We start from the raw sequence: 22,588 nt of genomic DNA, 5'->3' as shown, positions 1-22,588 counted from the left end.
TTCTTGAGCTCTGTGTTCATAAATCACGGGCAAGACATGAATGAGAAGGCTATCATTCAAAAAAAACAACCTTCACTGTTAAGTAACTTCCAGGTTCCTCGGACATCTGTAGCCTCAAGAGACATAAAGAACATACATACGAATGGCAGCATTCGCTAAGTTAATTGGTATTTGAAAATGTCATTACTTTATAGAACTCCATACAAAGGATGCCATCCCACTTTTCCACTACCATCTTAAAATAAAACGTTTGGGGGGAGGGGAGGAAGGGGAAGTTTAGTTTATTTTTTTTTTCACTTCCAATTTGCACACATGCAGTAAATGACAAAAGAGTACACACAATTATAACTGGGGTACAGCTCTTACACTGGGAAAGGTCCAGATCAAAAAGACTTGAGTTTAAAGACAGCCAATTCCATCACATTCTGAATAACATCCATAAGCATTCAACCAGCTGCCACTGCATTTGAATGCACAGAAAAACATTTAAAGTCACATTCCATAAATCAGCAAAATTCCCTTTCAAGTTAAACCACTTTTTCAGTTACTGGATTTTTGCATAACTTCAGACTAACTATTACAGTCCAGTTGTTTATGCTACAGGATCAGCTGAACTGTGACAGCACAGAAATCAACATGTTGACAACTGCCCCAATTGCTGAGCTCCGCAAATTTTAGTAAATATGGGACAAAACGTAGCATTGATTCATTTTAGAAACAAACATTTTAACAATACTTCAGTGTCATCAGACTCTGTTCTTGGTGTTGCGATACACCCAAGATGATTATCAGCACGACATCCAGAGCAGAAGTATCTTAAACTTAAGCACGCTTTAAGATTTCACTACAAAATTCTAAATAATTATCTTTTGCACTGCATTTATTTAAAAATCATCCCATGACCACATAAAATGTACACATTCACTGTATATTAAGTCCAAGGCTACATCTATAAATGTCCTTTTGTGTTTAACAAAATAATTCTTTTCTTTTAGATCCGGCCACGTACTCAGCATGGCCACCTTCCATTTACCACTTTTGTTCTAAAAATACCTCTATGCAGGAAAGCCCAGCATAAATTTACATATGCTACAAAGTATTACACTTATTTACATGGCTCTCTTTTCCCTATGAAAACATCATATACCTACATAAGATACTGTAACTTAAAGTAATTGTAGAGTAACCAATTTAAAGTTATAAGTAACCACTCTCCAGCTTTCTCACAATTACAAAATTATACAAAACAGGAAAAAAAAAAGAATTTAGAACTTATCAGTGCATCAGAATACAAAGAATTTGGGGAATTTCTGGCAGTCACCTGGCAATGCAAAACGTGTCATTAACTGGCAGTCTAATTTGTTGAGGTTGCAATGAAATACTGCTGGAGCTGAAGAGAGACTGAGATACAGACTTCTTTACTGTGTTCTTCCACCTTTTTTCAAGAACACGTAGAAATGTTTCTTAAAACTAAATTTTAGTCACAAGCTTGAGTGTCAGATCTCAAAGGTCTGAAAAAAACAAATCCTCTTTGCATTTTCACTACGAATTGCTGCTCAGAAGAGTTTTAACTAGAAAATCTGATAAGAGGTGAAAAGGCAAAGGCAGAGCACCTCATTAAAGCTTGCAGAGTGTTTGTTTTTTCCAGTTAATGCTGCATCAAGTTCAGCAAAAGTTGGCCTTCCAATGCTGTTAACAAGGACTCTCAATTCCAATTTTTAGGGACAGTCCCATTAACTCTTACAGTAAATGGTGACAGCCTAGGATTTAATCAAATTAATTTTTGAGAGATTCCCTATGTAATAGCAAAATCAAGAAAGCACACAACTTTTGAGGTAAAACATTGGGAATGTAAGCGTCCCTACCTGCCTCCTTCTCTTCCAACTACATGCAGCAAGAACATTTAGTCCTGTTACCCGTGCATCTGCACTTCTGAATAGCTAGCCTCAAAGTTGGAGCCTGTAAATTCAAATAACTAATTGATAAATCTTTTATCATTTATAGTTCCATCTCAAGCCTGGACTTTTAGCAATGTTTTAAGCTGAAATGTCATTATTTCTTTATCAGAAGGTTTAAAAGAAACAGGCACCCAGTGGCTTGGTGGCTTGGGAAGAACACTTGGTGAGGGTGGTTCACTAAACTTTGCTCCTGCATAGTTCTGATTGGTCTGAGGTGAGAAAAATAGGTTACGGTTTGATAAATCAGGACTCCAATTTTGATTACAGGGGAAATGAATGTTGTTCTTTCCTGCCTTCTGCATGGCCTGCCATGCACCAGACAAGGAGTTGCATCCATGTCCTCTTTCTTTCTTCATACAGGTTTTCTTCATCTGTGAATTCTGGTCTTTATTCTTCTGCCTGTTTTTAAGTTGTTGATGGTTCTTGGTAATATTTCTAGACTGGGGAACTGGAATGTTGAACCTCTCTCCGCCACCCATTTTCAAGTTAAATGTCACCTGTAAAGAAAGGGAAAAGTTTGTATTTTTCTTTTCCTTTTTTAAACCCATGAAAACTGAACTACAGTGCAATGTATCTTCCTAGTGGCAGATACTCCCTCTACAATGGCTTAACAATTCTGCTGCTAATGGCTGATCTGCTGGTCATCATGCACTGATCCATCCTTCAGGAACTGGATACAGACCAGTCCTTCATCAATACACAGCTCTGTCTACCTATTGATGAAAAAGCTGCTCCTCTGCACAGCCCAACCACTGGACGTGCCACTAATTCCCTCCACAAACTGCACTACTAGGAAAATGTGAAAGGTGCACTGTTCACAAAACAACGTCAAATGAAAGGGTTAACACTGAAGACATTTAAACCAAGCCTATGTTATACTTAGAGAGAAATCTGCACGGATAAAGGCATGCCCCAGTCTAACAAATACTACTTTTAACTGCTGATATTCCTAAGCAGGTACAGTCAGTGAAGGCAATGTAGGCATGAGATACGTTCCAGAGCAGATTTTTCCGGCAGGAGATGAGGAAGCAGCACAGATGTGAGCACAGCTGTGGGACACGAGTTAAAAACCACAACTGAACTGAAAACGCTCAAGTGTGAAGCAGCCGTTTGTAACTGGACCTGAAAGAAAAGCCAGGCGCTGTCACGGCTGTGTCCCCTGAACCATCCCATCCCTGCACATCTCAGTTACCTCTCAGTGGCCGTTTCCGACTCCACGCTCTCCAATCCTCGCCCCCTTTCTTGCTTCCAAGCCTGCAATAGCAGGTGCTGCCTTTCGCTGCTCTCCTTCCTTTGGCTCCGGGCGCAGGTTTTCATGGGCCGATCCGCCGTATTCAGCCAGGCAGCCGAAGCCAACATCAGCTTCTCGGCACTAAACTCCAAGGGGAGAAGTCACAGCTGCAGGAAGAGTCTGGAGTCAGACACGGGGAACAACTTTTCCCCTTCAAGTTTGGAGCTACAAAAGAACGTTAGAAACGATGGAATTCACCCAGATCCACGCCCCGACCCCAACAATGGCGTCACGAGCACAACATGGCGGCACCCGGCCCAACCGCAGCGCCCCGCCTTTACCGACTGCTGTCCGCTCCGTACACACACGCACAACACAGACACACACACAGACACACACACAGACACACACACACTCAGGCCCGTCCGAACCGAACCGACCCGCCGCTCGCTGCCGTCACGTCCCGCCCCGCCGCGTCCCCGGCCCCACACAAAATGGCGGCCGCTTCCGTCGCCTTTTATAACCTCTCCCCCTCTCCCTTCTCCCAAGTCGCCGCTCTCCAGCCAATAGGAGCGCGCTGCGTACTCCCCGCAGCCAATGAGAGGCAAGTTTCCCCCGTCGGCGTGATGGGGCGGGGTCCGGTTCGAATCCCCGCAGCGCGGGAACCAACGGCGCCGCCCCGCGGCAGCTCGGACCGGCTGCGGCTGATCCCTCCCTCCCTCCTCCCTCCTCCCTCCCGCCGTTCGTTTCCCGCCGTTCGTTTCCCGCTCCCTCGTGCCGTCCTGCTCCCGCTCCCGTCCCCGCGCTGGCTGCAGAGCAGGAACAGCCTCAGGCTGGAGCACAAACAGTTGGACGCGTTGCGGGCTGAGCGCTCGTTCCCCCGCGCCGTGGGTGCAGGGCGCAGCTCCGGCCGGGCGGGGGCGGCCGAGCAGCACGAACCGCACGAACCGCAGCCGGCACCGCGGCCTCCAGCAACGGGGCCGAACCCGCCGGGTCTGGGGCCGAACTGACGTTCCCGCGTTGTGCGCGGACCATAAGCGCTGTGCTCACCTTATGGCACCCGCTTTGTGTTCAGGGGGTTTCCAGTCTCCCCAGCACAGAGTCACAGAATCAGTCATTAAGGTTGGAAAAGACCCCCGAGATCATTGAGCCCAGCCGCCCACCTACCACCAGTATTTCCCCACCAAGCTGTGTCCTGTGGTACAACATCTAAACATCTATTGAACACCGTTGTAATGTTCTTTGGACATTGTATAAATGTGGGTATGGAGAATTTAAGACAGTCCTGGGAAAGCTGTGTGCAATTCGGAGATGTCAAGGTGCCGTTTGTTTAAGAGATGCCTTGGTTTGGGTGGCAGCGATTTCTGAGGGAGATTTGGGCACCTGAGGAGCTCCCTGGTGAGCTGAGATGGGTCAAAACCCACCTGGCTGCACAGTGCACCCGTCTGGGGAGACAAGGGCTGTCATTGAATAATGACATTGAGAATAATGACATTGAGAATAATGACATAATGACTGCTGCATTTGTGATGTTCTGCAAAGAGCTGCAGGAAGCATGGGATGCTGAGGTTGGAGTGCAATCGCTGTGGTCCTGCTGGTTGCCCCAGAACCTGACGTAAGAGAGGAGCAGCTTGTTGCAACGCTAAGCCACATTTCAGCCCAAAGTCCAGGACTGCTCTGCTCCAATGTGCCAAGAGACGCAAATCGGGATCAAAATGCTCCGGGTGCAACAGAAAACGCTGCAGCTGCCAATGTTTGTTCCCCAGTGAGCAGCTGGGAGCAGCGTGTGGGGTCAGGGCCTCAGCGGGTTCTGCAGCACATCACGGGCTGGTCGGTGGGTGTCACAGCTGCTGGGGAGCACAGAACAGCAGCAGTAAGAAGTGGGCGCTCAATGGGGAGGGAAGTAATGGAGACAAGTACGAACACCCTCAGGGTGCGGGCGGTGTCGGGACACACCGCGGGGCAGAGGCGGGTGGGGGCAGCACGTCGCGCAGCCCCGCAGCCGGGAGGACACGGCCGGGCACCCGCAGCTCCGCGCTGTGATGGCCGCGGCCGCGTGACGTCATCGGCATCATGGCGGCGGGCGGGCTGCTGTGCCTGGCGGCCGCGCTGGTCCCGGTGCTCGGCGCAGCCCGTTACAGCCCGGACTGGGCCAGCCTGGACGCGCGGCCGCTGCCCGCCTGGTTCGACCGGGCCAAGGTGGGGCTGTTCGTGCACTGGGGCGTGTTCTCCGTGCCGGCGTGGGGCTCCGAGTGGTTCTGGTGGCACTGGCAGGGCGAGCACCGCGCCGACTACGAGCGCTTCGTGCGGCAGCGCTTCCCGCCCGCCGCCTCCTACGCGGACTTCGCGCCCCATTTCACCGCCCACGACTTCCAGCCCCGGGAATGGGCCCGGCTGTTCCGACGGGCCGGTGCCAGGTCAGGGCGCAGCGACGGCCGGGCCGCTCCGCGCTGGGTCTGAGCGATGGGACCGTGCGGGGATGGGACCGTGCGGGGATGGGGCCGTGTGAGGATCCTTACGGGACCCGCGGCCCTCACAGGGTGTGCTGCAGTGCCAGCCAGACGGCTGCGCTTACTGCTTCCCCATCGCAGTTGCTCATCTTTGCCACCGTTAAAATGCATTTACAAACGTTACTATTCGTGTCATCTCTTTTAAATGTTAAGGACAATGGGAAGGGCTTCTAACGAGGACCCCTCATGGCACGGTGCCTCAGTCCCTTGCTCTTGTAGTTTAGGATTTGTCAGGACTGGGCCTAACTCCGTTCCTTTGTCACCCTGACCAGACCCTTTTCCCTCAGGTACGTGGTGCTGACCACAAAACACCACGAAGGATTCACCAACTGGGGGTCACCTGTGTCCTGGAACTGGAATTCCTTGGACACGGGGCCCCACCGTGACCTCGTGGGAGAGCTGGGACAGGCGCTCAGAGAGAAGTATGGCTGCGCTTTGCTGCTTTGTCCTCTTCATGCACTGAGTTCTGTTGGCCGTTCTTGGCAAACAGAAAATGATGAGTTTGATATGAAAACGGTGCTTGCAAAGTCTTGAAACTGTGAAATAATAGTGCCAGTAATCTGCTCTGCACTGAATCTCAGTCCCTGCTGCTGGCCTAACTCTTTCATTTGTTTTCTATCCTTCAGCAACATACGCTACGGACTGTATCATTCTCTGTTAGAGTGGTTTAACCCTCTCTATCTGTCTGACAAAGAAAGCGGCTTCAAGACCCAGAACTTTGTTTTAAAGAAGACAATGCCAGAACTCTTTGATCTTGTCCTAAAGTAAGAGCTGCAGCCAGTCAGGATGCAACAGCAGTTCTTGGCTTTCGTACTATCGAGAAAGATGCAAAGTAGATGCAGACAACAGAGGTGACAAATGCTAATTTTTACCAAAGGAAGTCTGTTTAGCAGTAATGATTTGAGGTAATTAAAAAAGGGGTTCACATTTGCCTTGTCATTAATCTAACTTGTACAGTAAGGTAGAGGCACATCTTGCATGCAGGAGGAATGCCTTTTAATACTGCCTTTTCTGGGAGCAGCTCTGAAAGTGAAGCAAGCTGTTTAGTAACGTAGAAGAGCAATCTCACTGTGAGTCTGCATCCCTCCTTGGATTCCAGTTGACCAAATTACCAGGTTTGGACACGTGCTGCTCACAGTAGCCACTGTAGCAGGTAAAGGATGTAACTGAACTGCCTCTGAGGTGCAGTCTTCTGTATTTGAAAGAACTGCGTCCTGTACTTTGAGCCGTGATAATCACTCTGTTGCTATAAGAAAGTCACTTGCAGCTTTTTCTGAAGCGAGGAGTGGTAGCACGGGCCTCCTGGTAATATCAGGTGATGGGAAGTGAAAGTTTCAGAGACAAGAAACTGTGAAATGCTTCTTTTGGGGTAAGAGCAGATAAGCCATTCTGAAATAATGTTAATCTCTTTGTTAGGTACAAACCAGATTTGATTTGGTCTGATGGAGACTGGGAAGCTCCAGACTCATACTGGAATTCTACCTCCTTCCTTGCCTGGCTGTATAATGACAGTCCTGTCAAGGTAAAACCTTCAGCTGTCCCTCATGGCCTGCAGCATTGTATAGGCGTGGAAGGTCTGGCAGCAGTGAGATATGGATACGATCAAATGAGTAACTTTCTTGGCAGGTGCCAAACTTGTTTTATTTTTTTCACCAGAATTAACAAGTCCACACTGTGCTTTTAAGAGAAGCCTCTGGGATTCACATCCCAGGGGATAAGTACTTGGCCCTCTAACTTAGATGCCTCAGGTAACTTAAGATGGATGGGTGCAAGTTAAAAAAGTCACAGACAAAACCTTCTCCTTTCTGAGCTACGTTTCTTCTTCCAGGATACTGTTGTTGTGAATGATCGTTGGTGTAATAATTGCTCCTGCCATCATGGAGGCTTCTACAACTGTGCTGACAAATACAAGCCAGGGACCTTGCTTGCTCACAAATGGGAGATGTGCTCCTCCATTGACAAGCTCTCCTGGGGTTATCGGAGCAACATGCACATTGATGAGTTAATGGATGTAGCCAGTATCATTGAGGTAAGAAATCAGAATTCAGATTAACAGCTGTGGGAGATTTCTTTCATTCTGCTACTTGGAGAAAGAGCTGGAATGGGCTTCATACAGGCAGGTGGAGCTAAAGAATGCAATTGTTACCTTAATTTGTCTGCCACAGGAGCTAGTGCAAACTGTGAGCTTTGGAGGCAACTACCTTCTCAACGTGGGACCTACAAAAGAGGGAGTGATTGTTCCCATCTTCCAAGAAAGGCTTCTGGCCCTTGGGAGGTGGCTGGACACTAATGGGGAGGCAATTTATGAGTCAAAACCATGGAGAGTACAGATGGAGAACAGCACAGACACTGTCTGGTAAGGACTCTGTTGCTCAGTACCATCCTGCAGCTGGGACTTCCAAAGGTGATGCTGCTTCTTAAATTTGGCACTTTCTGAAGGGTTGCCATTAGGCACAGGTAGCTTTTAGGTAATATCCTACAGCTGGTGTGCTCACTTACTGCCACATGTTATCTAAGGAATATCTTGTAGAAAGAATGGATTAAAATTCAGATCTTCAGCCATCTTATGTGATTTAAAAACCAATAGTTCTTTGGAAAAAAAAATCCATACAATTGCTGTCAGAACTGTAGTGGTGGTGGCTAGTTTCTTTCAATGCATATAATCTGAAGATGCAGTCCTACACACTGTTTCCCAGCTGTTAAACTTGCTGAGATATTCACAGTGAGTGAATTAAGAGCCAGAAATGCTACAGAACAGAGCTGTCAGAGTGTGCCCTGCTGTGTTCAGTCTAGAATTGCAGAGCAATGACAGGAGCAGCACTTGGCAGCTCATCTGATGCACTGACCACAGTCTGAGGCAAGGACTGATGACATTTGTTTTTAGGCAGCATGCGTGGACTTTGTGTCTTTGTTTGGGTTTTATCAGCCAGCTCTTAGTGACGGGTCCAAAGTGAGAGATTTTGGAACGAGGGGAAAGTAGGTGACCCCTGTGGGGTGACAGTGGGCAAGGTGGTGATTTCATGCTGCCACGCTGGGCCATGGTTGGTTCTGTTTTGTGGGCCCTTCACCTCAATGAACTCTTCCTGCCGTAGGTACACTTCCAAAGGAGCAGTTGTCTACGCCATCTTTCTGACCTGGCCTCAGAACAGCGTGTTGCAGCTGTCTGCACCCACTGCATCACCAGCCACACAAGTAAGAAACTTAAAGGAAAAAAACCTAATGCATGTTTAGAGCCCACCTCGGGCACATGTGGGCTGAGAGGGCCCAGCTTGACTTCTGCTGGTGTAACGTGAACTTGTTATCCCGTACTGATTGCTATGGGGTGCTTTCACCCACAGCCCTGCAGCATCCTCTTATTCTTTAGTTCTCATCTCACTGTTCAACATGGAACAGTGGATAGGGTTCATCTCCCATAGAATAGGTAGGAACGTTTCTCCCTGCAACTCTTGATCCTACTGACGCAGGGAGGTAAAGTAAATAACAAGCCTCACACACAGAAGGGATGACTGGTGTTAAATCTCAGTCCAGGTGAGGTACATTGACTTGCTAATTGTAAATGTAACTGACGCAAATGCTGCTGTGCCCTTTGCTCTGAACAAACACAGATTTTTTGTAAGTCACCCAAAACCCAGCACTCTACATTCAAACGCTTGGCCCAAAAATATCCCTTGTGTTGTCATTTGTGCACTCTGAACGGTGCGTGGAAAAGTACAGACACTGAAAGGTGCTTTGGGTGTCCTGCAGTGTTTGAGGTGCCCATCCGAGCTGAGCTGAGTGTGTCTGGGCCTTTTGCAGGTGTCGATGCTGGGTTTGGCCGGGGCTCTGCAGTGGAGGGAGGCTCCTGAAGGGCTGCTCGTGGATTTACCGGCCGTGCCTCCGTCTCCCGTGTGCTCACAGCCGGGCTGGGCTGTTCGGCTGGAGGGCGTGAAGTGACAGCAGCCACCGCCCGGCTGTTCAATGAGCCTCAGTTCGTTCACTGCTCAATAAACCGGTGTTCAGGACAGAATCTCTTCCAACCGTTGTGTCGGGCATCCCCGGTGCAGCTCAGCCAGGAGAAAGGGGCCTTGGTGTCAATGGGAGATGGGAGCCTCCCCCCCCGCTGCTGGAGGAATTGAGCGGGTTGGGCCGATGCCGGCCCGGGGCCGCCCGTGTCCCGTCAGCAGCGGGGGGGGATGAGCTGGGAGCTGCGGGCGGCGGGTCCCATTGGCGGGCACCGGGAAACACCGTGACGCGGCGCGGGGCGGCCCAGGACAAACACGGACTGTTTGCTCAGCGCGCCCGTAAGAGGCGGCTCCGAGAGGCGGCCATAAAAGGCGGCTACAAGAGGCGGCTACAAGAGGCGGCCATAAGAGGCAGCTACAAGAGGCGGCCATAAAAGGCGGCCATAAGAGGCAGCGCTCGGTGCGGCGCGTCCCGACCCTCCCGCAGCGCAGCCCACTCTCTCCCCCCGCCGCTCCATCATCACGGCGCCATGCCGCGCTGCGCAGCCGGACCCCTGTCACGTGACACCCCCCTTCGCCAGGTATGTGCGCTCTGGCGCCGTTGTCACGTGACTGCAGAGCTCCGCTCACCCTGAATCACGTGGCAGCTGTCACGTGAGGGGCCGGGCATCATGGCGGCGGTGCGGCGGCTGCTCCCTCGCCGTGCTCTGTCGTTCCGTCCGGTGAGCGGCTCCGGGCCGGGCCGGGCTGTGCGGTTCGTTCCGGTGCCGCCCGGTCCCTCACGCCGCGCTCTGTCCGCCCGCAGGTCAGCACCGGGACCTTCCCGCAGCGAGTGAAGGTGGTGGAGGTGGGACCGCGCGACGGGCTGCAGAACGAGCAGGTACCGGCGGGCGGGGTTAAAGGCGCGTCGTGCGCCGCGCTCGGTCCGTGTCCGGCCCTTACCCCGCTCTCTCCCTCTGTCAGAGCGTCGTGCCCACGGCCGTGAAGATCCGCCTGATCGACATGTTGTCGGACACGGGGCTGCCCGTCATCGAGGCCACCAGCTTCGTGTCCCCGCGCTGGGTGCCGCAGGTCGGTGTCGGTCGGTGTCAGACCCGGTGACGGTGCCCGGTTCCTCTCGCAGTGACTCGTGCGGGCACCTGCTGTGCACAAACGATTCGCTCTGTGCCTGAGGAGCACGCGCAGCTCAGGGACACGCGGCTGTGTCAGCCCGCAGCGCTATAGTGCAGCTCAGGGAACAGTGCCTGACTGTTGTCGCTGCCCTTCACAGAAAGGGAATTTTAAAATAAGCGTTATAAGTTGTGAAGTGGGAGATGAAATGTGTTTTAACCCTCCGAAATCCTTCCCTGCCTCCCTTGCAGATGGCCGACCACACTGAAGTCATGCAAGGAATCAATAAGTTGCCTGGTGTGAGTTACCCAGTGCTGACCCCCAACTTGAAAGGATTCCAGGCAGCGGTAAGGGGTCATGGGGCCCGGGGCTGCCGAGCAAGAGATTCTTCAGTCGTGGTTAAGGGTGGGAAATGTCTGCAGCTCTGACAGGCAGCAGCTTCACGTCAAAGCTGCTCTACAAAGGGATAGTTCTGCTGGGGAAACCTGTTGCTTATGGTAGAGAGTAACTCAATATACTTTATTTAAAATGTATTTTTAATACATTAATTAATTAATTAGGTCATCCAGGGAAAAACTTTTGGGAAAAAATAAAATGAGAGAACTTCATTTTTATCATGTTTGTCATTTCCCCTGCAAGAGAAGTCATCTAATGTGGTTAATGCTTTCTCTTGGCAGGTGGCAGCAGGAGCCAAAGAAGTGTCCATCTTTGGAGCAGCATCTGAGCTCTTCACAAAGAAGAACATTAACTGCTCCATAGAGGAGAGTTTGGAGAGATTCAGTGAAGTAATGAACGCTGCGAGAGCGGCCAGTATCCCCGTCCGTGGGTAAGGAGCACCCGCTGTGAGCTCAGTGCTGGGCAGCTGGGGGTGGTGTCACTGCTCCAGGCTTCCTCTCTGGAGTCTGACCCGTGCAGCACTGGAGGGGGGAACTGCTCTTAAACTTCACTTTTTGCCTCGATCTGGATGAGTGCAAACAAATGTGACCTTTGAGCAGCATTCTGATACAATTTCAGGTGTTGGCTTAGTGCACTCTGGACAGCTTGTGACAGTTTGCACTCTTCCCCTCATTTGTTCACTCTATATTCAGCTTTACCAAATAATATAAAATCTGACTTCTTGAATTGAAAGACTGCACATTGAAATGCTTAGATCTAAAACTCTCCTGGTCTGGCACACTTGTCTTATCTACTTTTTTATTTTTATGAAAGAAGTAATTGTAGAGTAAATAATTGTTAGTTTTGTCCACTGGAATGTGTGCTGACTTTAAAATAAAAAATGAATTCTTCTGTTGCACAGTGAATACAAATTGCTGCACAAGCTCTGAATAACTTGGCTTGTATAATCTCTCTTCAGTTCTCTTGTTAAAGGTTTGTTTTTTTAACTACAGATATGTTTCATGCGTCCTTGGATGTCCCTATGAGGGGAAGATTTCTGCAGCTAAAGTTGCAGAGGTGAGTTCATGAACTTAACTAAAATGTCTGTGATGTTTTTGGTTCCTTTAGGAGCCTGATGGCTGCAGAATGTATTGAACCATTAAACCAAAGACTGGGGGAAGAGACAGAGGGAGGTTGCAGCTGTCTGGGCTGCCTACCTGATATGAATGAGAAGGGTCTCCTGGCATGCTCTGGTTCCTCTGTACTGCTGTATCCAGTTCTGGGGAGGGCCATGACAAAGCTGTCCTCTCAGTGTCTTGGCTTTTGGGCAGGTCTCAAAGAAGATGTACTCGATGGGATGCTATGAAATCTCCCTTGGGGACACCATTGGCATTGGGACCCCAGGGAGCATGAAGGAGATGCTGACAGCCGTCATGAAGGAGGTGCCAGTGGGGGCTCTTGCTGTTCACTGCCATGATACCTACGGGCAAGCACTTGCCAACATCTTGGTGGCACTTCAGGTAAGATCCTTGCTTTGAAGCAAAGCTCATTTCTTTGAGTTTCCTCTACATTTGTTTGTGAGCCGTGTTTTGGAAGCCTTTTATTTAAGGGGAATTTACTGAGAATGGTGTTTTTGCAGATGGGTGTGAGTGTGGTTGATGCTTCTGTTGCTGGCCTTGGGGGCTGCCCATACGCCCAGGGAGCATCAGGAAACGTCGCTACAGAGGACCTAGTGTACATGCTGAATGGCCTGGGCATCCACACGGTAAGTGCGAGTGGCTCGAGTGCTGGCTCCAGGCTGCAGTGGAGCTTCAGGACCTGGCCCAGAGAGCCCTAGTGTACAGGAGGGTGCTGTGGGCCTTGTGCAGCTCCCCGGCCCCACTGCCCTGTGCTGTGCCGTGCTGCTGGGGCAGTGCTGGGGCAGTGGCACTGACCCTGTTCCCTCTGTGTCCTGGAAGGGTGTGGACCTGCAGAAGCTGATGGACACCGGCACCTTTATTTGCAATGCTCTGAACAGAAAAACCAATTCCAAAGTGTCCCAGGCCACGTGCAGGCTGTGATGTACTAACCAGGGTTTGGTCACGGACATTGAACCTGTTGTGCCTGCTCCCTCCATGGTGCTGCCTCTGGGGCTTCTCCTGGGCCCAGAGCGGGAGAGGAAGCGTGAAACCCGATGGAATCTGAAGGAATGAAAGACGGGAATGTTTTCCTGAGCTCTGTGAGGGCGCGGAGAGGAGGCGGCTGCTCTGCAGCTGTGGGTGGTGGGTCCAGCATCAGAGCTGCCATTGTGATTCGGGTACCACGAGGAGCCGTTGTGCTTCTCCGTGGTGCTCAGCACTATGAGAACCTTCAGTATCTGTTGTAAGATACTTCTAAGTGCTCAGTAATAGACGCATCGTTTGATCTGAACTAATAAAGGCGTTTAATGATCGGAGACCGAGATCGTGCTCGTCTCGTTCTTATGGTGCCGTGCGCCCTCCCGCCGCCAGGGGGCGCTGCTCATCCCGCCTCTCCCGGCGCCGCGTTGCCGCTCTCCCCGCCGATGGCCGCGGCCGTTCGGGCGGAAGCTCCGTCCCCGTTTCCGGCCCGGCTGACACGTGGCAGGTGGCGCGTGGCACCGGGGGAGGCGCCGCCCGGCCCGGCCTTAAAGGCGGCGGGTGTTGGGGGGGGGCGGCCCGTGGTGGTTGTGGTTGTTGTGCACCGAGCGCGGCGGGACCGGCTGCCCCCGGAACCTGCGGCCATGGCGGAGCGGATCCTGGTGACGGGCGGGGCGGGCTACATCGGCAGCCACTGCGTCCTGCAGCTGCTGCAGGCGGGATACGAGCCGCTGGTCATCGACAACCTCCGCAACGCGACCAGAGGTACCGCAAAGCCCTTCCCGGGGCGGAACCGCCGCGCTCGGTCCCTTACGGCCTCGGTCCGTCCGGTGCGGACCCTCCCGACCCACGCCCCTATTCCCTCCTGTTTCCCCCTTTTCCCCCTATTTTCTCCCCCCAGGTCCCGGCGCTCTCCCCGTCAGCCTGCAGCGCGTGCAGCTCCTCGCACAGACGCCGGTCGCGTTCCTGGAGCTGGACATGTCGGACGGCGCGGCGCTGCTCGAGCTGTTCCGCACGGTGCGGCCGCCGCTCGCCGGGCTCTGACCGCCCCGGGAGCTCCGGCCGCCGCGGTCCTAACGCGTGTGTCCCCCGCCAGAACCGCTTCTCGGCCGTGATGCACTTCGCGGGGCTGAAGGCGGTGGGTGAGTCGGTGCGGCAGCCGCTGGAGTATTACGGCGTGAACGTGACCGGCACCGTCCGGCTGCTGGAGGTGAGCGGGGCGGGAGCGGGGCCGCGGCACCGCGCGGTGCTGGGGGCTCCGTGCGGTGCCATGGGGGGGGTCTGCAGGGCTGCTCTGTGCCGCTCTCTGCTCCCAGGCCATGGAAGCTCACGGCGTCAGGAACATCGTGTTCAGCAGCTCGGCCACTGTCTATGGCGACCCGCGGTACCTGCCCCTGGATGAGAAGCACCCGGTCGGGGGCTGCACCAACCCCTATGGCAAATCTAAGTACTTCATCGAGGAGATGATCCAGGACCTCTGCAAAGCAAAGAAGGTAGGGGGCTGCTGGGAGCGGTGCTGTTGTGCTGCTGGGGCTGGGGTCAGGGCTGCCAGGTCTCTGCCTCTCCCCAGGACTGGAATGCCATTCTCCTGCGCTATTTTAACCCCATTGGTGCCCATGAGTCTGGAATGATTGGAGAAGACCCCCAGGGCATACCCAACAACCTCATGCCCTACGTGGCACAGGTACTGCCCAGCTGTGCCCAGCGGGAGCTGCAGGTTCTCACTGTCATGTGGCAGAGGCCGAGCAGATAACGTGTGTGTTCCTCTGCAGGTGGCAGTGGGGCGCCAGGAATTCCTGAGTGTGTTTGGGAACGACTATGAGACAGTGGATGGAACGGGTGCGTTACTGCGGATGGGTGCTGTGGAGCTGTCCTGTGGCTCTGGGGGTTTGTGCTCATCCTCTGTTCTCACAGGTGTTAGGGATTATATCCATGTTGTGGACTTGGCCAAGGGACACATCGCTGCTTTGAAGAAGCTCAAAGAGAATTGTGGCTGCAAGGTACAAGAGCGGGGCCTGGGTGAACAAAGGGTGCCTGGCCTTCCTGCCCTTGCAGCAGGAGCTGATGTGTGTCCCTTCTCCTCCTCCCAGATCTACAACTTGGGCACTGGCACAGGCTACTCTGTCCTGCAGATGGTCCGGGCCATGGAGAAAGCCTCGGGGAGGGAGGTAGGTGCTGAGTCAGTGACTCCTGCAATGCTCCCTGCCTGCTTGGGCAGCCCCCATGCCAGTGTTGGTGCTCTCTGCAGAGCCCTGGCAGCTCCCTGCCCCACAGTGCTGCTCTCCCTGCAGATCAAGTACAAGATCACTGGCCGGCGGGAGGGAGACGTGGCTGCCTGCTATGCTAACCCAGAGCTTGCTGAGCGGGAGCTGGGCTGGAAAGCTGAGTTTGGCCTGGACAAGATGTGTAAGAGCATCCCACCCTCCCCACTGCACCATACCCATCTCCCAACCCTTCCCTCACTGCCTCTCTCCCTGTGCAGGTGAGGACCTGTGGCGCTGGCAGCTGCAGAATCCCACAGGATACAGCAAGAACTGAGCCCAGAACTGAGGGCTCATTCTATGGTCCTGAGTTCAGGGCCTGCCCCCCTCCTGCCTCTGCGCTTCCTCATCCTTACCCCACCGGGTCCTCTGCATCTCACAGAGCTGAGCCAAGGCCCAGCCTCACTACCCAGGGCATTAAACCCCCTCACAGAAAGGCCTGGGGCCGGGCACAGCGGGTGCTTGGTGGGGATGCATATTGCAGGTGGGGCTGTATCCAGTGCTCAGATATGTGGTCTTGGGTGCCCAAACTGTGGAAGAAATTGCCTGTTCCTTACAGCCACAGTCCTTGGCCCCAAAAGGTCTGGGGAAGGAGCTGCGTTCCTCACACCTCCTGCATGGTCCTACACGTTCCTCTTCCCACCCTGGACCACAGTCTGAGGCCCCCTGAGGACCAGCCCCTGCTGGCTGCCAGGGGCTCCCCTCCTTCCTCCTCCTCCTCTTGCTGGCTTTGGGGACCAAGTCTTGCTTGCTGCTGTGGGGCTGGAGGAGCCCCTGCCTGCCACAGTGAGGAATCTGGTGTCTGGTTCTGCTTCCATGGTGCCTGTGCAGCTGCTTCTGTAATCACATTCCCAAAGGTTGCTCAGGAGCGGCTCTGCTTGGCTGTCACACACTGATCCTATTTATTACTAGCAGCAATACTGGCTCCCTTAGGAAATGATGACTCAGCTGGCCCAGTTTGCTGTCAGGTAGATTAATAACTTATGTTACTAAATTATGAATAGAGCTTTTGATTTGTTTCTAAATAAATTTTCTTACTTTCTAAGTAGCAGCTCTGTTCTGTGCTGGCTGCACCTGGACCGAGCTGCTGGGGTGGTGCCCATGGAGCATGAATGACAAACACTGCCCGTTCAGCTGGGAGAGGTTTATGATTTATTTAACCTTGTATCTGACTCTGTGGACCACACACACAAAGAGACCCCAGACAAGGAAGACAAAATAGAGGGGAAGAAGGAAAAAAAAGAACAACCTAAAACCAAAAAGCTGTAGTGAGGAGTGGAGAGAAGCTGTTCTCCCTCCCTGGATCCTCAGCACAGCCTTAGCCCCAGCTGCTCCCTGGGAGTGAGCAGGGAAATGCAACAGGGAGCGGTGCCTGAGGGCAGCTGTGGGTCCCCAGCCCCTGCTGGCCCCACCGTGCTCCCAGTTCTTGCCCAGAGCAGGGGGACAGACTGCAGCAGTTCTAAACACACCAAGCAGAAGAAACAGCAGGACATAACCCCATGCAAGGGGAAGAGCTGGGCTCCCCTAATGCCAGCGGAATTTGCTGGTTTAAGACTTCCCAAAGGAAAAAGAGAAAACACAACCCAAAAAAACAAGGATCGGTCTGACAGCCCCGACTCTCCAATAAGCAGGTTATTGCTTTGCACATCCCCAGGGCTGGAATGAGGTTCCCTCTGCCCCACAGAGCCGCTGGGCACAGCTGAGGGCACCAAGCAGGGCTGTGCACGGTGACAGTAGAACAGAGCAGGGACCCACAGAGGCAGCAGACGGGAAGGAGCTGCAGCCCGTGGCCCAGCCAGGTTGGTTTTGTTTTTGTTTTTTAAGAAGACATTGTCAGCTCCAGCCCAGCGGGCTCAGCAGTGCTGCGGGCTCAGCCCAGGGAGGTGAGAAGGGCAGCACTGCTCAACAGCCTCTGCCCGTGGCCTTGCAGGAGGGGAGAAGGTGATAGGAGCCCACCTGTGGCAGGTGGAGGAGGTGATTGGGGCGCAGGGGGCAGCTCTGGGCTGTGCCCTTCCAGGCCAGGGAAAGGCACGGCCTCAGCTGCAGCCAGCTGGGTGAGGGGCACCGTGCTGGGTGCTGGTCCCAGCCAGCCTGTGACTGTACACTGGAAAGGCCAACATGGCCTCCACTCTTCACCCAGGCCCAGGACAGCACAGAGATCCTGTGATGCCCCACAGAACCAGCACAGCAGCTCACAGGCATCAGATACTAGTGAGATAATGACTGGGAGCCAACCTGCTGCCTCCAGCCATGCCAGCCAGGGCCAGGATGCCTCATCCCACTCTCCACCTCCCTGAGTCAGCCCAGGTCCAAAGGGAAGGAGAAATAGCAGCAAGAGAGACATGAAGGACCCATCCAGCACAGAGCAAGCTTTGTGGCAGAGGTGCTAAGCAGCCAGCTGTAAACAGCAGCACCTGGATGCAGAGCTCGGCTGAGGGAGGGTGAGACCCCTCTGGGCCCCCATCCAAGGCTGAAGAGAAGATTGTAAAAGCAAAGACAGGAGGAGCATGAAGGAGGTGATTATCTGGAGGACAGAGCTGCTGCTGCCCCATGGAGTGTGCGTGCGTGACAGGGCATGGGCCACAGCCTCACGTGCAGAGGTGTGGGAGCTGCACAGCTGCCACTCTGCCAAGCCCCTGAGGTCGGGGCAGCCTCTGATGGAACCAACCCAGAGCAGAAGCTCTCCCTGGGCCTTGAGGCATCTGCAGGAGAGTCCCGGGTTCCTGAGCTCTGATTGAAAACCCGTGAGTCACCTGAGTGGACTGAGAGCAGCCATGAGGCCCCATCCTGTGCCCGCCCCACTCCTCCCGCTGCACCCGGCATGTCCCACCCCTAACACTGTTACAAAAGAAACAAATAACAAAAACAACTGGCCTGCACCACGCCAGCCCCACACACTGCAGTGCCTGAATGGGAGATTGAGGGAATGGTGGTCCCCACAGAAACTGCTCAGAGTGAGAAGAGAGAAAAGGCCACTCAAGGCTCGCCTTAGGGAGCTCTGACCTCAGCTCTGGGAGCAGCAGGGGGACAGGGCACCCCCGGCAGAGAGGAGGCAGAGCAAGGAGATGGGAAGAGGTGGGGGCCAGCCTGCGGTGGGAGGCAAGGGTGGGTGCCATGGCTTCCGTTTGCAGTGGACGGGTCACAGGGGAAAGATTGGCAGCTGCGACCTCAGCATCCTTCCCTGCGACAGTCTTGATGCCTCTGCTTAGATCCGGGGCAGCAGCTTCTCGATGAACTCCTTCACCGCCATCATCTCCTGCAAGAGAGCAGAGCCTATTGCATCAGGGCTGCTCAAGGGCCGTGCCTACAAGCTGATCCCAAAGCTGCAGCTGTGACAGACCCTCCTCTTCCCTCTGCCAAAGGCACTGACCTGAGGACAGGAATTGTGCATCACACCAGGGTAGGTTTTGAACTGGACCTTGGCAGGGGTGACAACTGATTTCAGCTTCTCAGCAGTGAGGGCCCCGAAGCGGACAGGGATCATAGGATCCATCTCCCCATGACACTGCAGGATGGCAATGTCCTTGTTCACACCATTACTCGCTGCCTGTAAAAAGGAAAAAGCATTTAAAGATGCCCAGAGAGGGTACCCCCTGAAGGCAGGTGCTTTACAGATGCGCACAGTGGCAGCAGGGCAGGGTACCTGTGGGAAGGCCTTGTGCAGCGGGAGCCAGCAGCTGAGTGCCACGATGCCAGCCAGCTGGTGCTGGCAGGTGAGAGCCGTGTACAGTGACAAGGCACCGCCCTGCAGTGAGGAGGAAGGTGTTAGTGCCACGTGCCCCACACAGCCCCAGCACTCAGCTTCTTCCCTGTCAGCAAAGCTCCTCCCCATCTTCAGGAAGGAAAGAGGGGGCCCAAGCCCTCTGTCTGCCCTGCCCCACGGCCCCATGCAGCTCAGCTCACCTGTGAGAAGCCTCCCAGGATGATACGGTTGGGTGGGATTCCATTCTTCATCTCATGCTCAATAATTGCTTTAACTGGAAAACAACAGAAAAACAGGTCAGTAAAAGCAGCATTGCCTGAGGCCTGAGGTGCAGGAGCACACAGGGAGTGGCAGCCACTAGAGGTCCCACAGACTGAATGAGCTTGGCTGCAGCCTGGGAGAAGTGGGCTGGAACCACAAGGCAGGAGAAAGGAAGAAGCAGAAACAGGACACCCGCCCCAAAGGAGAGGCACCCAGGAGCATTTCCCCCTCTCCAAAGCTTCTTACTGCTCTCTGCAGCTTTCTTGATTCCGGCTTCATCCTCGGGTGCATCTGGAGTCAAGCCCATCAGGTCAAACCTGGGAGAAGCAGCAGAGTCAGCCTCAAACCTCAGCCAGCACACAGCATGCAGGGAGAAGGGAGTTGGGTGCTCTTCCTCAATCCATCTCACTCCCCAAAATACCCCTCAAGGGTTCCACCCACTCTGGAAGACCCCACCTCTGCCACCCAAAGCACTCACCAGGAAGGCATGACCATCTTCATGTTGAGGGTTACTGGGATCCGGGGTCTGCAGAGAAAATAATTTGGATGTTTCAGAGAAGCAAGTGGCAGAAGGGGCCCATGGCTGCAGGACGTCTTTACCCACCCAGCCCTCGCAGGACCCTCCACCAATCACTTACGCATGAGGGCAAATGTACTTCACGTAGGGGAGGCGGATGGAGGAGAGAGCTTCAGCCCAGCTGTGCCTGGGGAAAAAGAATCAGTAAAAGGGCATCAGTAATATTCAGGCTGAAGCACAGACAGCCGCTGGTGAGAGATTCCCCACTTGGGTAGCACAAGCTCAGCTGCTGTGGTTGAGATCAAAGCCCCAGACACATCCCGCTCCATGCAAAGCAGCAAATAGCCGGGCCCACATCCAGCCACGTGGCACAGAGACAGCTCCAGCAATACTCACCCTGTGTCTCCAAGGCCATGTAAAAAAATGACCTATTAAATAAAGCAGAAAAACAAATGAATTAGCTGGTGTGATGACTGTGTACCAGGAGAGAGGCAGGGACACGTGGGGACGTGGCAAAAAGCCATTTAGTCACTAAGCAGCAGAGAATCAAACAGGCAGAAATTAGCTGGTGGTAATAACATGCCTTTGCAGCTCTGAGCATTACGGATGGGTGGAACAGGCACCATCACCATAATCACTCTGCCACAGGGCCCTGGGTGCCACCTTCCTCAGCCCGAGCCACCAAAAATCCCAGGAAACTCACTGCTCCCCATCTAAGAGCAGAGGAGCCCCAGAGCCAGGAAGACCAGAGGACAGAGGGATGAGGTAGGAGGGGTCCCCGCCAACGCAGCCCCCTTACCGCAGCAGTCTCCCGCTCTGCCCCTGAGACTGTCACTGCATCAGCGAGGAGGGGGACAGACATGTTGTTACCGCACATACACCGAGTCTCAAACACTGGCACCTGTGGGGCAGAAGGACGAAGGTAAGGCAGGAAAATAACTCAAAGCACGCAAATGCTGCCCACGTAGCAGCTCTGGAGGCACGCGGGAGTGAGGCCATACGCCTGGGGCATGGAGAACATTAAAATTAGCTCAGTGACACCTCATAGCCAAAGCTATTCCAGTGACAGCAGCGACATGGGCAGAGAACAGCATCAGCATCCTGGCTCCTGGTAAAGGCAAGGAGGAGCCTGACCCAAATCGGCAGCAGTGGGACAGCAGGAAGCACCAGCTCAGGCACGCAGCAATTTTAACAGGCGTTGACGGCTCTGTACGAGCTTCAGCTCTTTGTGGAACCATCCAGGAATGAGTCAGGCTGCCAACCCCAGACCTGAGGGCAGCAGAGCCCTCGTGCTCCCACCAGGCCCACAGTCAGAGTGCAGCGAACCCCGTGTGCACTATGAGCCGCTTGGTTTGTCTCACTGAGCGACTGCAGCCGATCCCCAGCTGGAGCAAAAGCACAGGAAGCCGGCGGCCACACTGTGCCATGTGGGCTCCGGGGTCAAAACAACCAGCAGAAAAACAGCACCTGCCAAAATCCCTGACAGCCACAAACAACAGCAGCTCCCCCACAGCTTCACACACCTTCCTGGGCAGCCAACACGAGGCAACAGGAGCTGCGACTCCATCACATGGACGGGCTGAATTGTGCTGCTCAGAGCGAACAGCAGCGCAGCACGGCGGGGGTGGAAGGGGCCTTAAGGGGAACCCACACAGCGGCTGCACCCACACAGCGGCTGCCCCTCAGCAGCTCAGCCCGTCCCGCAGCTCAGCTCGGCTCGGCTCAGTTCTGTTCAGCTCAGTTCCGTTCAGTTCCGTTCAGCTCTGCCAGCCCCGTGGGGGCTCAGGGTGAATTAAGCGCCCCCAGCTGCGCCCCCCCCGCCCCCACGAGGGAACATCGCGCGCTCCCACCCGCTGACACGCGACGCCGCGACCCGGGACCGGACCGGCAGAACCGGGCGAGGCCACGAGCCGCCCCCAGCCCCAACAGCCCCAACAGCCCCAACAGCCCCAACAATCCCATCCCCGTCCCCGTTCCCGTGTCACAGCAGCGCGGGGTCACGTCGCTCCGGCCGTTACCGATCCCGCCTTATGCCGGACGCGGTCCCGCCGCTCACGCAGGCGCAGATCGATCTCAGCTCAGCGGGGCCCGTCCCGGTGCCGCTCCCCGTTCCCACGGCGGCTGCTCAGCACCACGTGCCGCTCGGGGCCGTTACCGGCTGCGCCCCGCGGACGCCCCGACCCACTCACGGAGCGTCGCCCCACGCGGCCCGTCCAGCTCCCGCCCCGCCTCACGGCGCGACAGGCCGGAGCGTCCCCCCCCCGTCCCGGTGCCGCGGTCCGACCCTTCCCCCGTCCCGTTCCTGCCCCGTTCCCGTTCCGTCCCGTTCCCATCCCCCACCTCCGCTCGGGCCGCTCCGCGCGCTGCTCCGGCCCCGCCGCGAGACACCGGAACTTCCGGCCGCGGGGGGATCAGGGGCAGCGCGGCGGAAGTGACGACATCAGCGAGTCGGCCATCTTGGATGCGCCCCGCCCACACCGGAAGTAGCTTTGCAGACGGCGCCACCAGACCGGGCCGAGCTCCGCTGTGCGCCGCGGGGCCGCTCACACACGAGGGGCGGTGCCGGGCAATGGCGGACGGTGCCGGGCAATGCCGCCCCACGGAGCCCGCTGAGGTCACGGCGGC

General features: G+C 54.5%; 5 protein-coding genes across 25 annotated transcripts; 3 read left to right on the top strand and 2 right to left on the bottom strand.

Moving 5' to 3' along the window:
- Window positions 1–265: 265 nt before the first annotated feature.
- Window positions 266–3,904, bottom strand: PNRC2 (proline rich nuclear receptor coactivator 2). 7 transcript variants are annotated; one of them, XR_014935367.1, is made up of 3 exons: window positions 3,775–3,904; window positions 3,151–3,356; window positions 266–2,455 (listed from the first exon to the last, which is right to left on the bottom strand). XR_014935367.1 is itself a non-coding variant. In XM_015883354.3 (3 exons), the coding sequence occupies exon 3, from the start codon at window positions 2,435–2,437 to the stop codon at window positions 2,012–2,014; it is 426 nt and encodes a 141-aa protein (XP_015738840.2). In that variant the 5' UTR covers window positions 2,438–2,455; window positions 3,151–3,356; window positions 3,644–3,680; the 3' UTR covers window positions 266–2,011. The 7 variants fall into 7 exon arrangements, 1 of the variants encoding a protein (XP_015738840.2); XR_014935365.1 differs by lacking the exon at window positions 3,775–3,904 and adding an exon at window positions 3,601–3,680; XR_014935366.1 differs by lacking the exon at window positions 3,775–3,904 and adding an exon at window positions 3,605–3,680.
- A 964-nt stretch (window positions 3,905–4,868) lies between these two features.
- FUCA1 (alpha-L-fucosidase 1) lies at window positions 4,869–9,705 on the top strand. Of its 8 annotated transcripts, none has more exons than XM_085518600.1 (8): window positions 4,869–5,023; window positions 5,987–6,121; window positions 6,326–6,463; window positions 7,116–7,221; window positions 7,528–7,728; window positions 7,865–8,055; window positions 8,792–8,891; window positions 9,495–9,705. In XM_085518600.1, exons 3-8 carry the CDS (start codon window positions 6,435–6,437, stop codon window positions 9,630–9,632), a joined length of 765 nt encoding a protein of 254 aa, XP_085374726.1. In that variant the 5' UTR covers window positions 4,869–5,023; window positions 5,987–6,121; window positions 6,326–6,434; the 3' UTR covers window positions 9,633–9,705. The 8 variants fall into 8 exon arrangements, with proteins under 8 accessions (XP_085374726.1, XP_085374725.1, XP_085374727.1 ...); XM_085518599.1 differs by having other exon boundaries at window positions 4,869–5,062; XM_085518601.1 differs by having other exon boundaries at window positions 4,874–5,105.
- A 380-nt stretch (window positions 9,706–10,085) lies between these two features.
- On the top strand, window positions 10,086–13,559 carry HMGCL (3-hydroxy-3-methylglutaryl-CoA lyase). 2 transcript variants are annotated; one of them, XM_015883341.3, is made up of 9 exons: window positions 10,086–10,221; window positions 10,446–10,520; window positions 10,604–10,711; window positions 11,002–11,097; window positions 11,428–11,576; window positions 12,139–12,202; window positions 12,457–12,645; window positions 12,765–12,890; window positions 13,084–13,559. In XM_015883341.3, exons 1-9 carry the CDS (start codon window positions 10,171–10,173, stop codon window positions 13,183–13,185), a joined length of 960 nt encoding a protein of 319 aa, XP_015738827.1. In that variant the 5' UTR covers window positions 10,086–10,170; the 3' UTR covers window positions 13,186–13,559. The 2 variants fall into 2 exon arrangements, with proteins under 2 accessions (XP_015738827.1, XP_015738828.1); XM_015883342.3 differs by lacking the exon at window positions 10,086–10,221 and adding an exon at window positions 10,293–10,362.
- Window positions 13,560–13,802: 243 nt separating this feature from the next.
- GALE (UDP-galactose-4-epimerase) lies at window positions 13,803–16,527 on the top strand. 6 transcript variants are annotated; one of them, XR_014935352.1, is made up of 10 exons: window positions 13,803–13,986; window positions 14,123–14,238; window positions 14,318–14,431; window positions 14,538–14,714; window positions 14,792–14,905; window positions 14,994–15,060; window positions 15,136–15,221; window positions 15,312–15,389; window positions 15,470–15,627; window positions 15,704–16,527. XR_014935352.1 is itself a non-coding variant. In XM_015883339.3 (10 exons), exons 1-10 carry the CDS (start codon window positions 13,866–13,868, stop codon window positions 15,757–15,759), a joined length of 1,044 nt encoding a protein of 347 aa, XP_015738825.1. In that variant the 5' UTR covers window positions 13,803–13,865; the 3' UTR covers window positions 15,760–16,527. The 6 variants fall into 6 exon arrangements, 4 of the variants coding, with proteins under 4 accessions (XP_015738825.1, XP_085374716.1, XP_085374718.1 ...); XR_014935353.1 differs by having other exon boundaries at window positions 14,509–14,714; XM_015883339.3 differs by having other exon boundaries at window positions 15,513–15,627.
- Window positions 16,528–16,611: 84 nt separating this feature from the next.
- LYPLA2 (lysophospholipase 2) lies at window positions 16,612–22,367 on the bottom strand. 2 transcript variants are annotated; one of them, XM_015883350.2, is made up of 10 exons: window positions 22,304–22,367; window positions 20,763–20,864; window positions 20,360–20,391; window positions 20,085–20,150; window positions 19,925–19,972; window positions 19,693–19,763; window positions 19,386–19,459; window positions 19,126–19,227; window positions 18,853–19,029; window positions 16,612–18,738 (listed from the first exon to the last, which is right to left on the bottom strand). In XM_015883350.2, exons 2-10 carry the CDS (start codon window positions 20,838–20,840, stop codon window positions 18,688–18,690), a joined length of 699 nt encoding a protein of 232 aa, XP_015738836.1. In that variant the 5' UTR covers window positions 20,841–20,864; window positions 22,304–22,367; the 3' UTR covers window positions 16,612–18,687. The 2 variants fall into 2 exon arrangements, with proteins under 2 accessions (XP_015738836.1, XP_015738837.1); XM_015883351.3 differs by lacking the exon at window positions 22,304–22,367 and adding an exon at window positions 21,982–22,173.
- Between the last annotated feature and the right edge of the window lie 221 nt (window positions 22,368–22,588).

Source organism: Coturnix japonica, chromosome 17 (assembly GCF_054131305.1).
Source record: "Coturnix japonica strain WE chromosome 17, WE-NBRP24, whole genome shotgun sequence".
NCBI lineage: Eukaryota > Metazoa > Chordata > Aves > Galliformes > Phasianidae > Coturnix > Coturnix japonica.
This window is presented reverse-complemented; position numbering and strand designations above follow the sequence as displayed.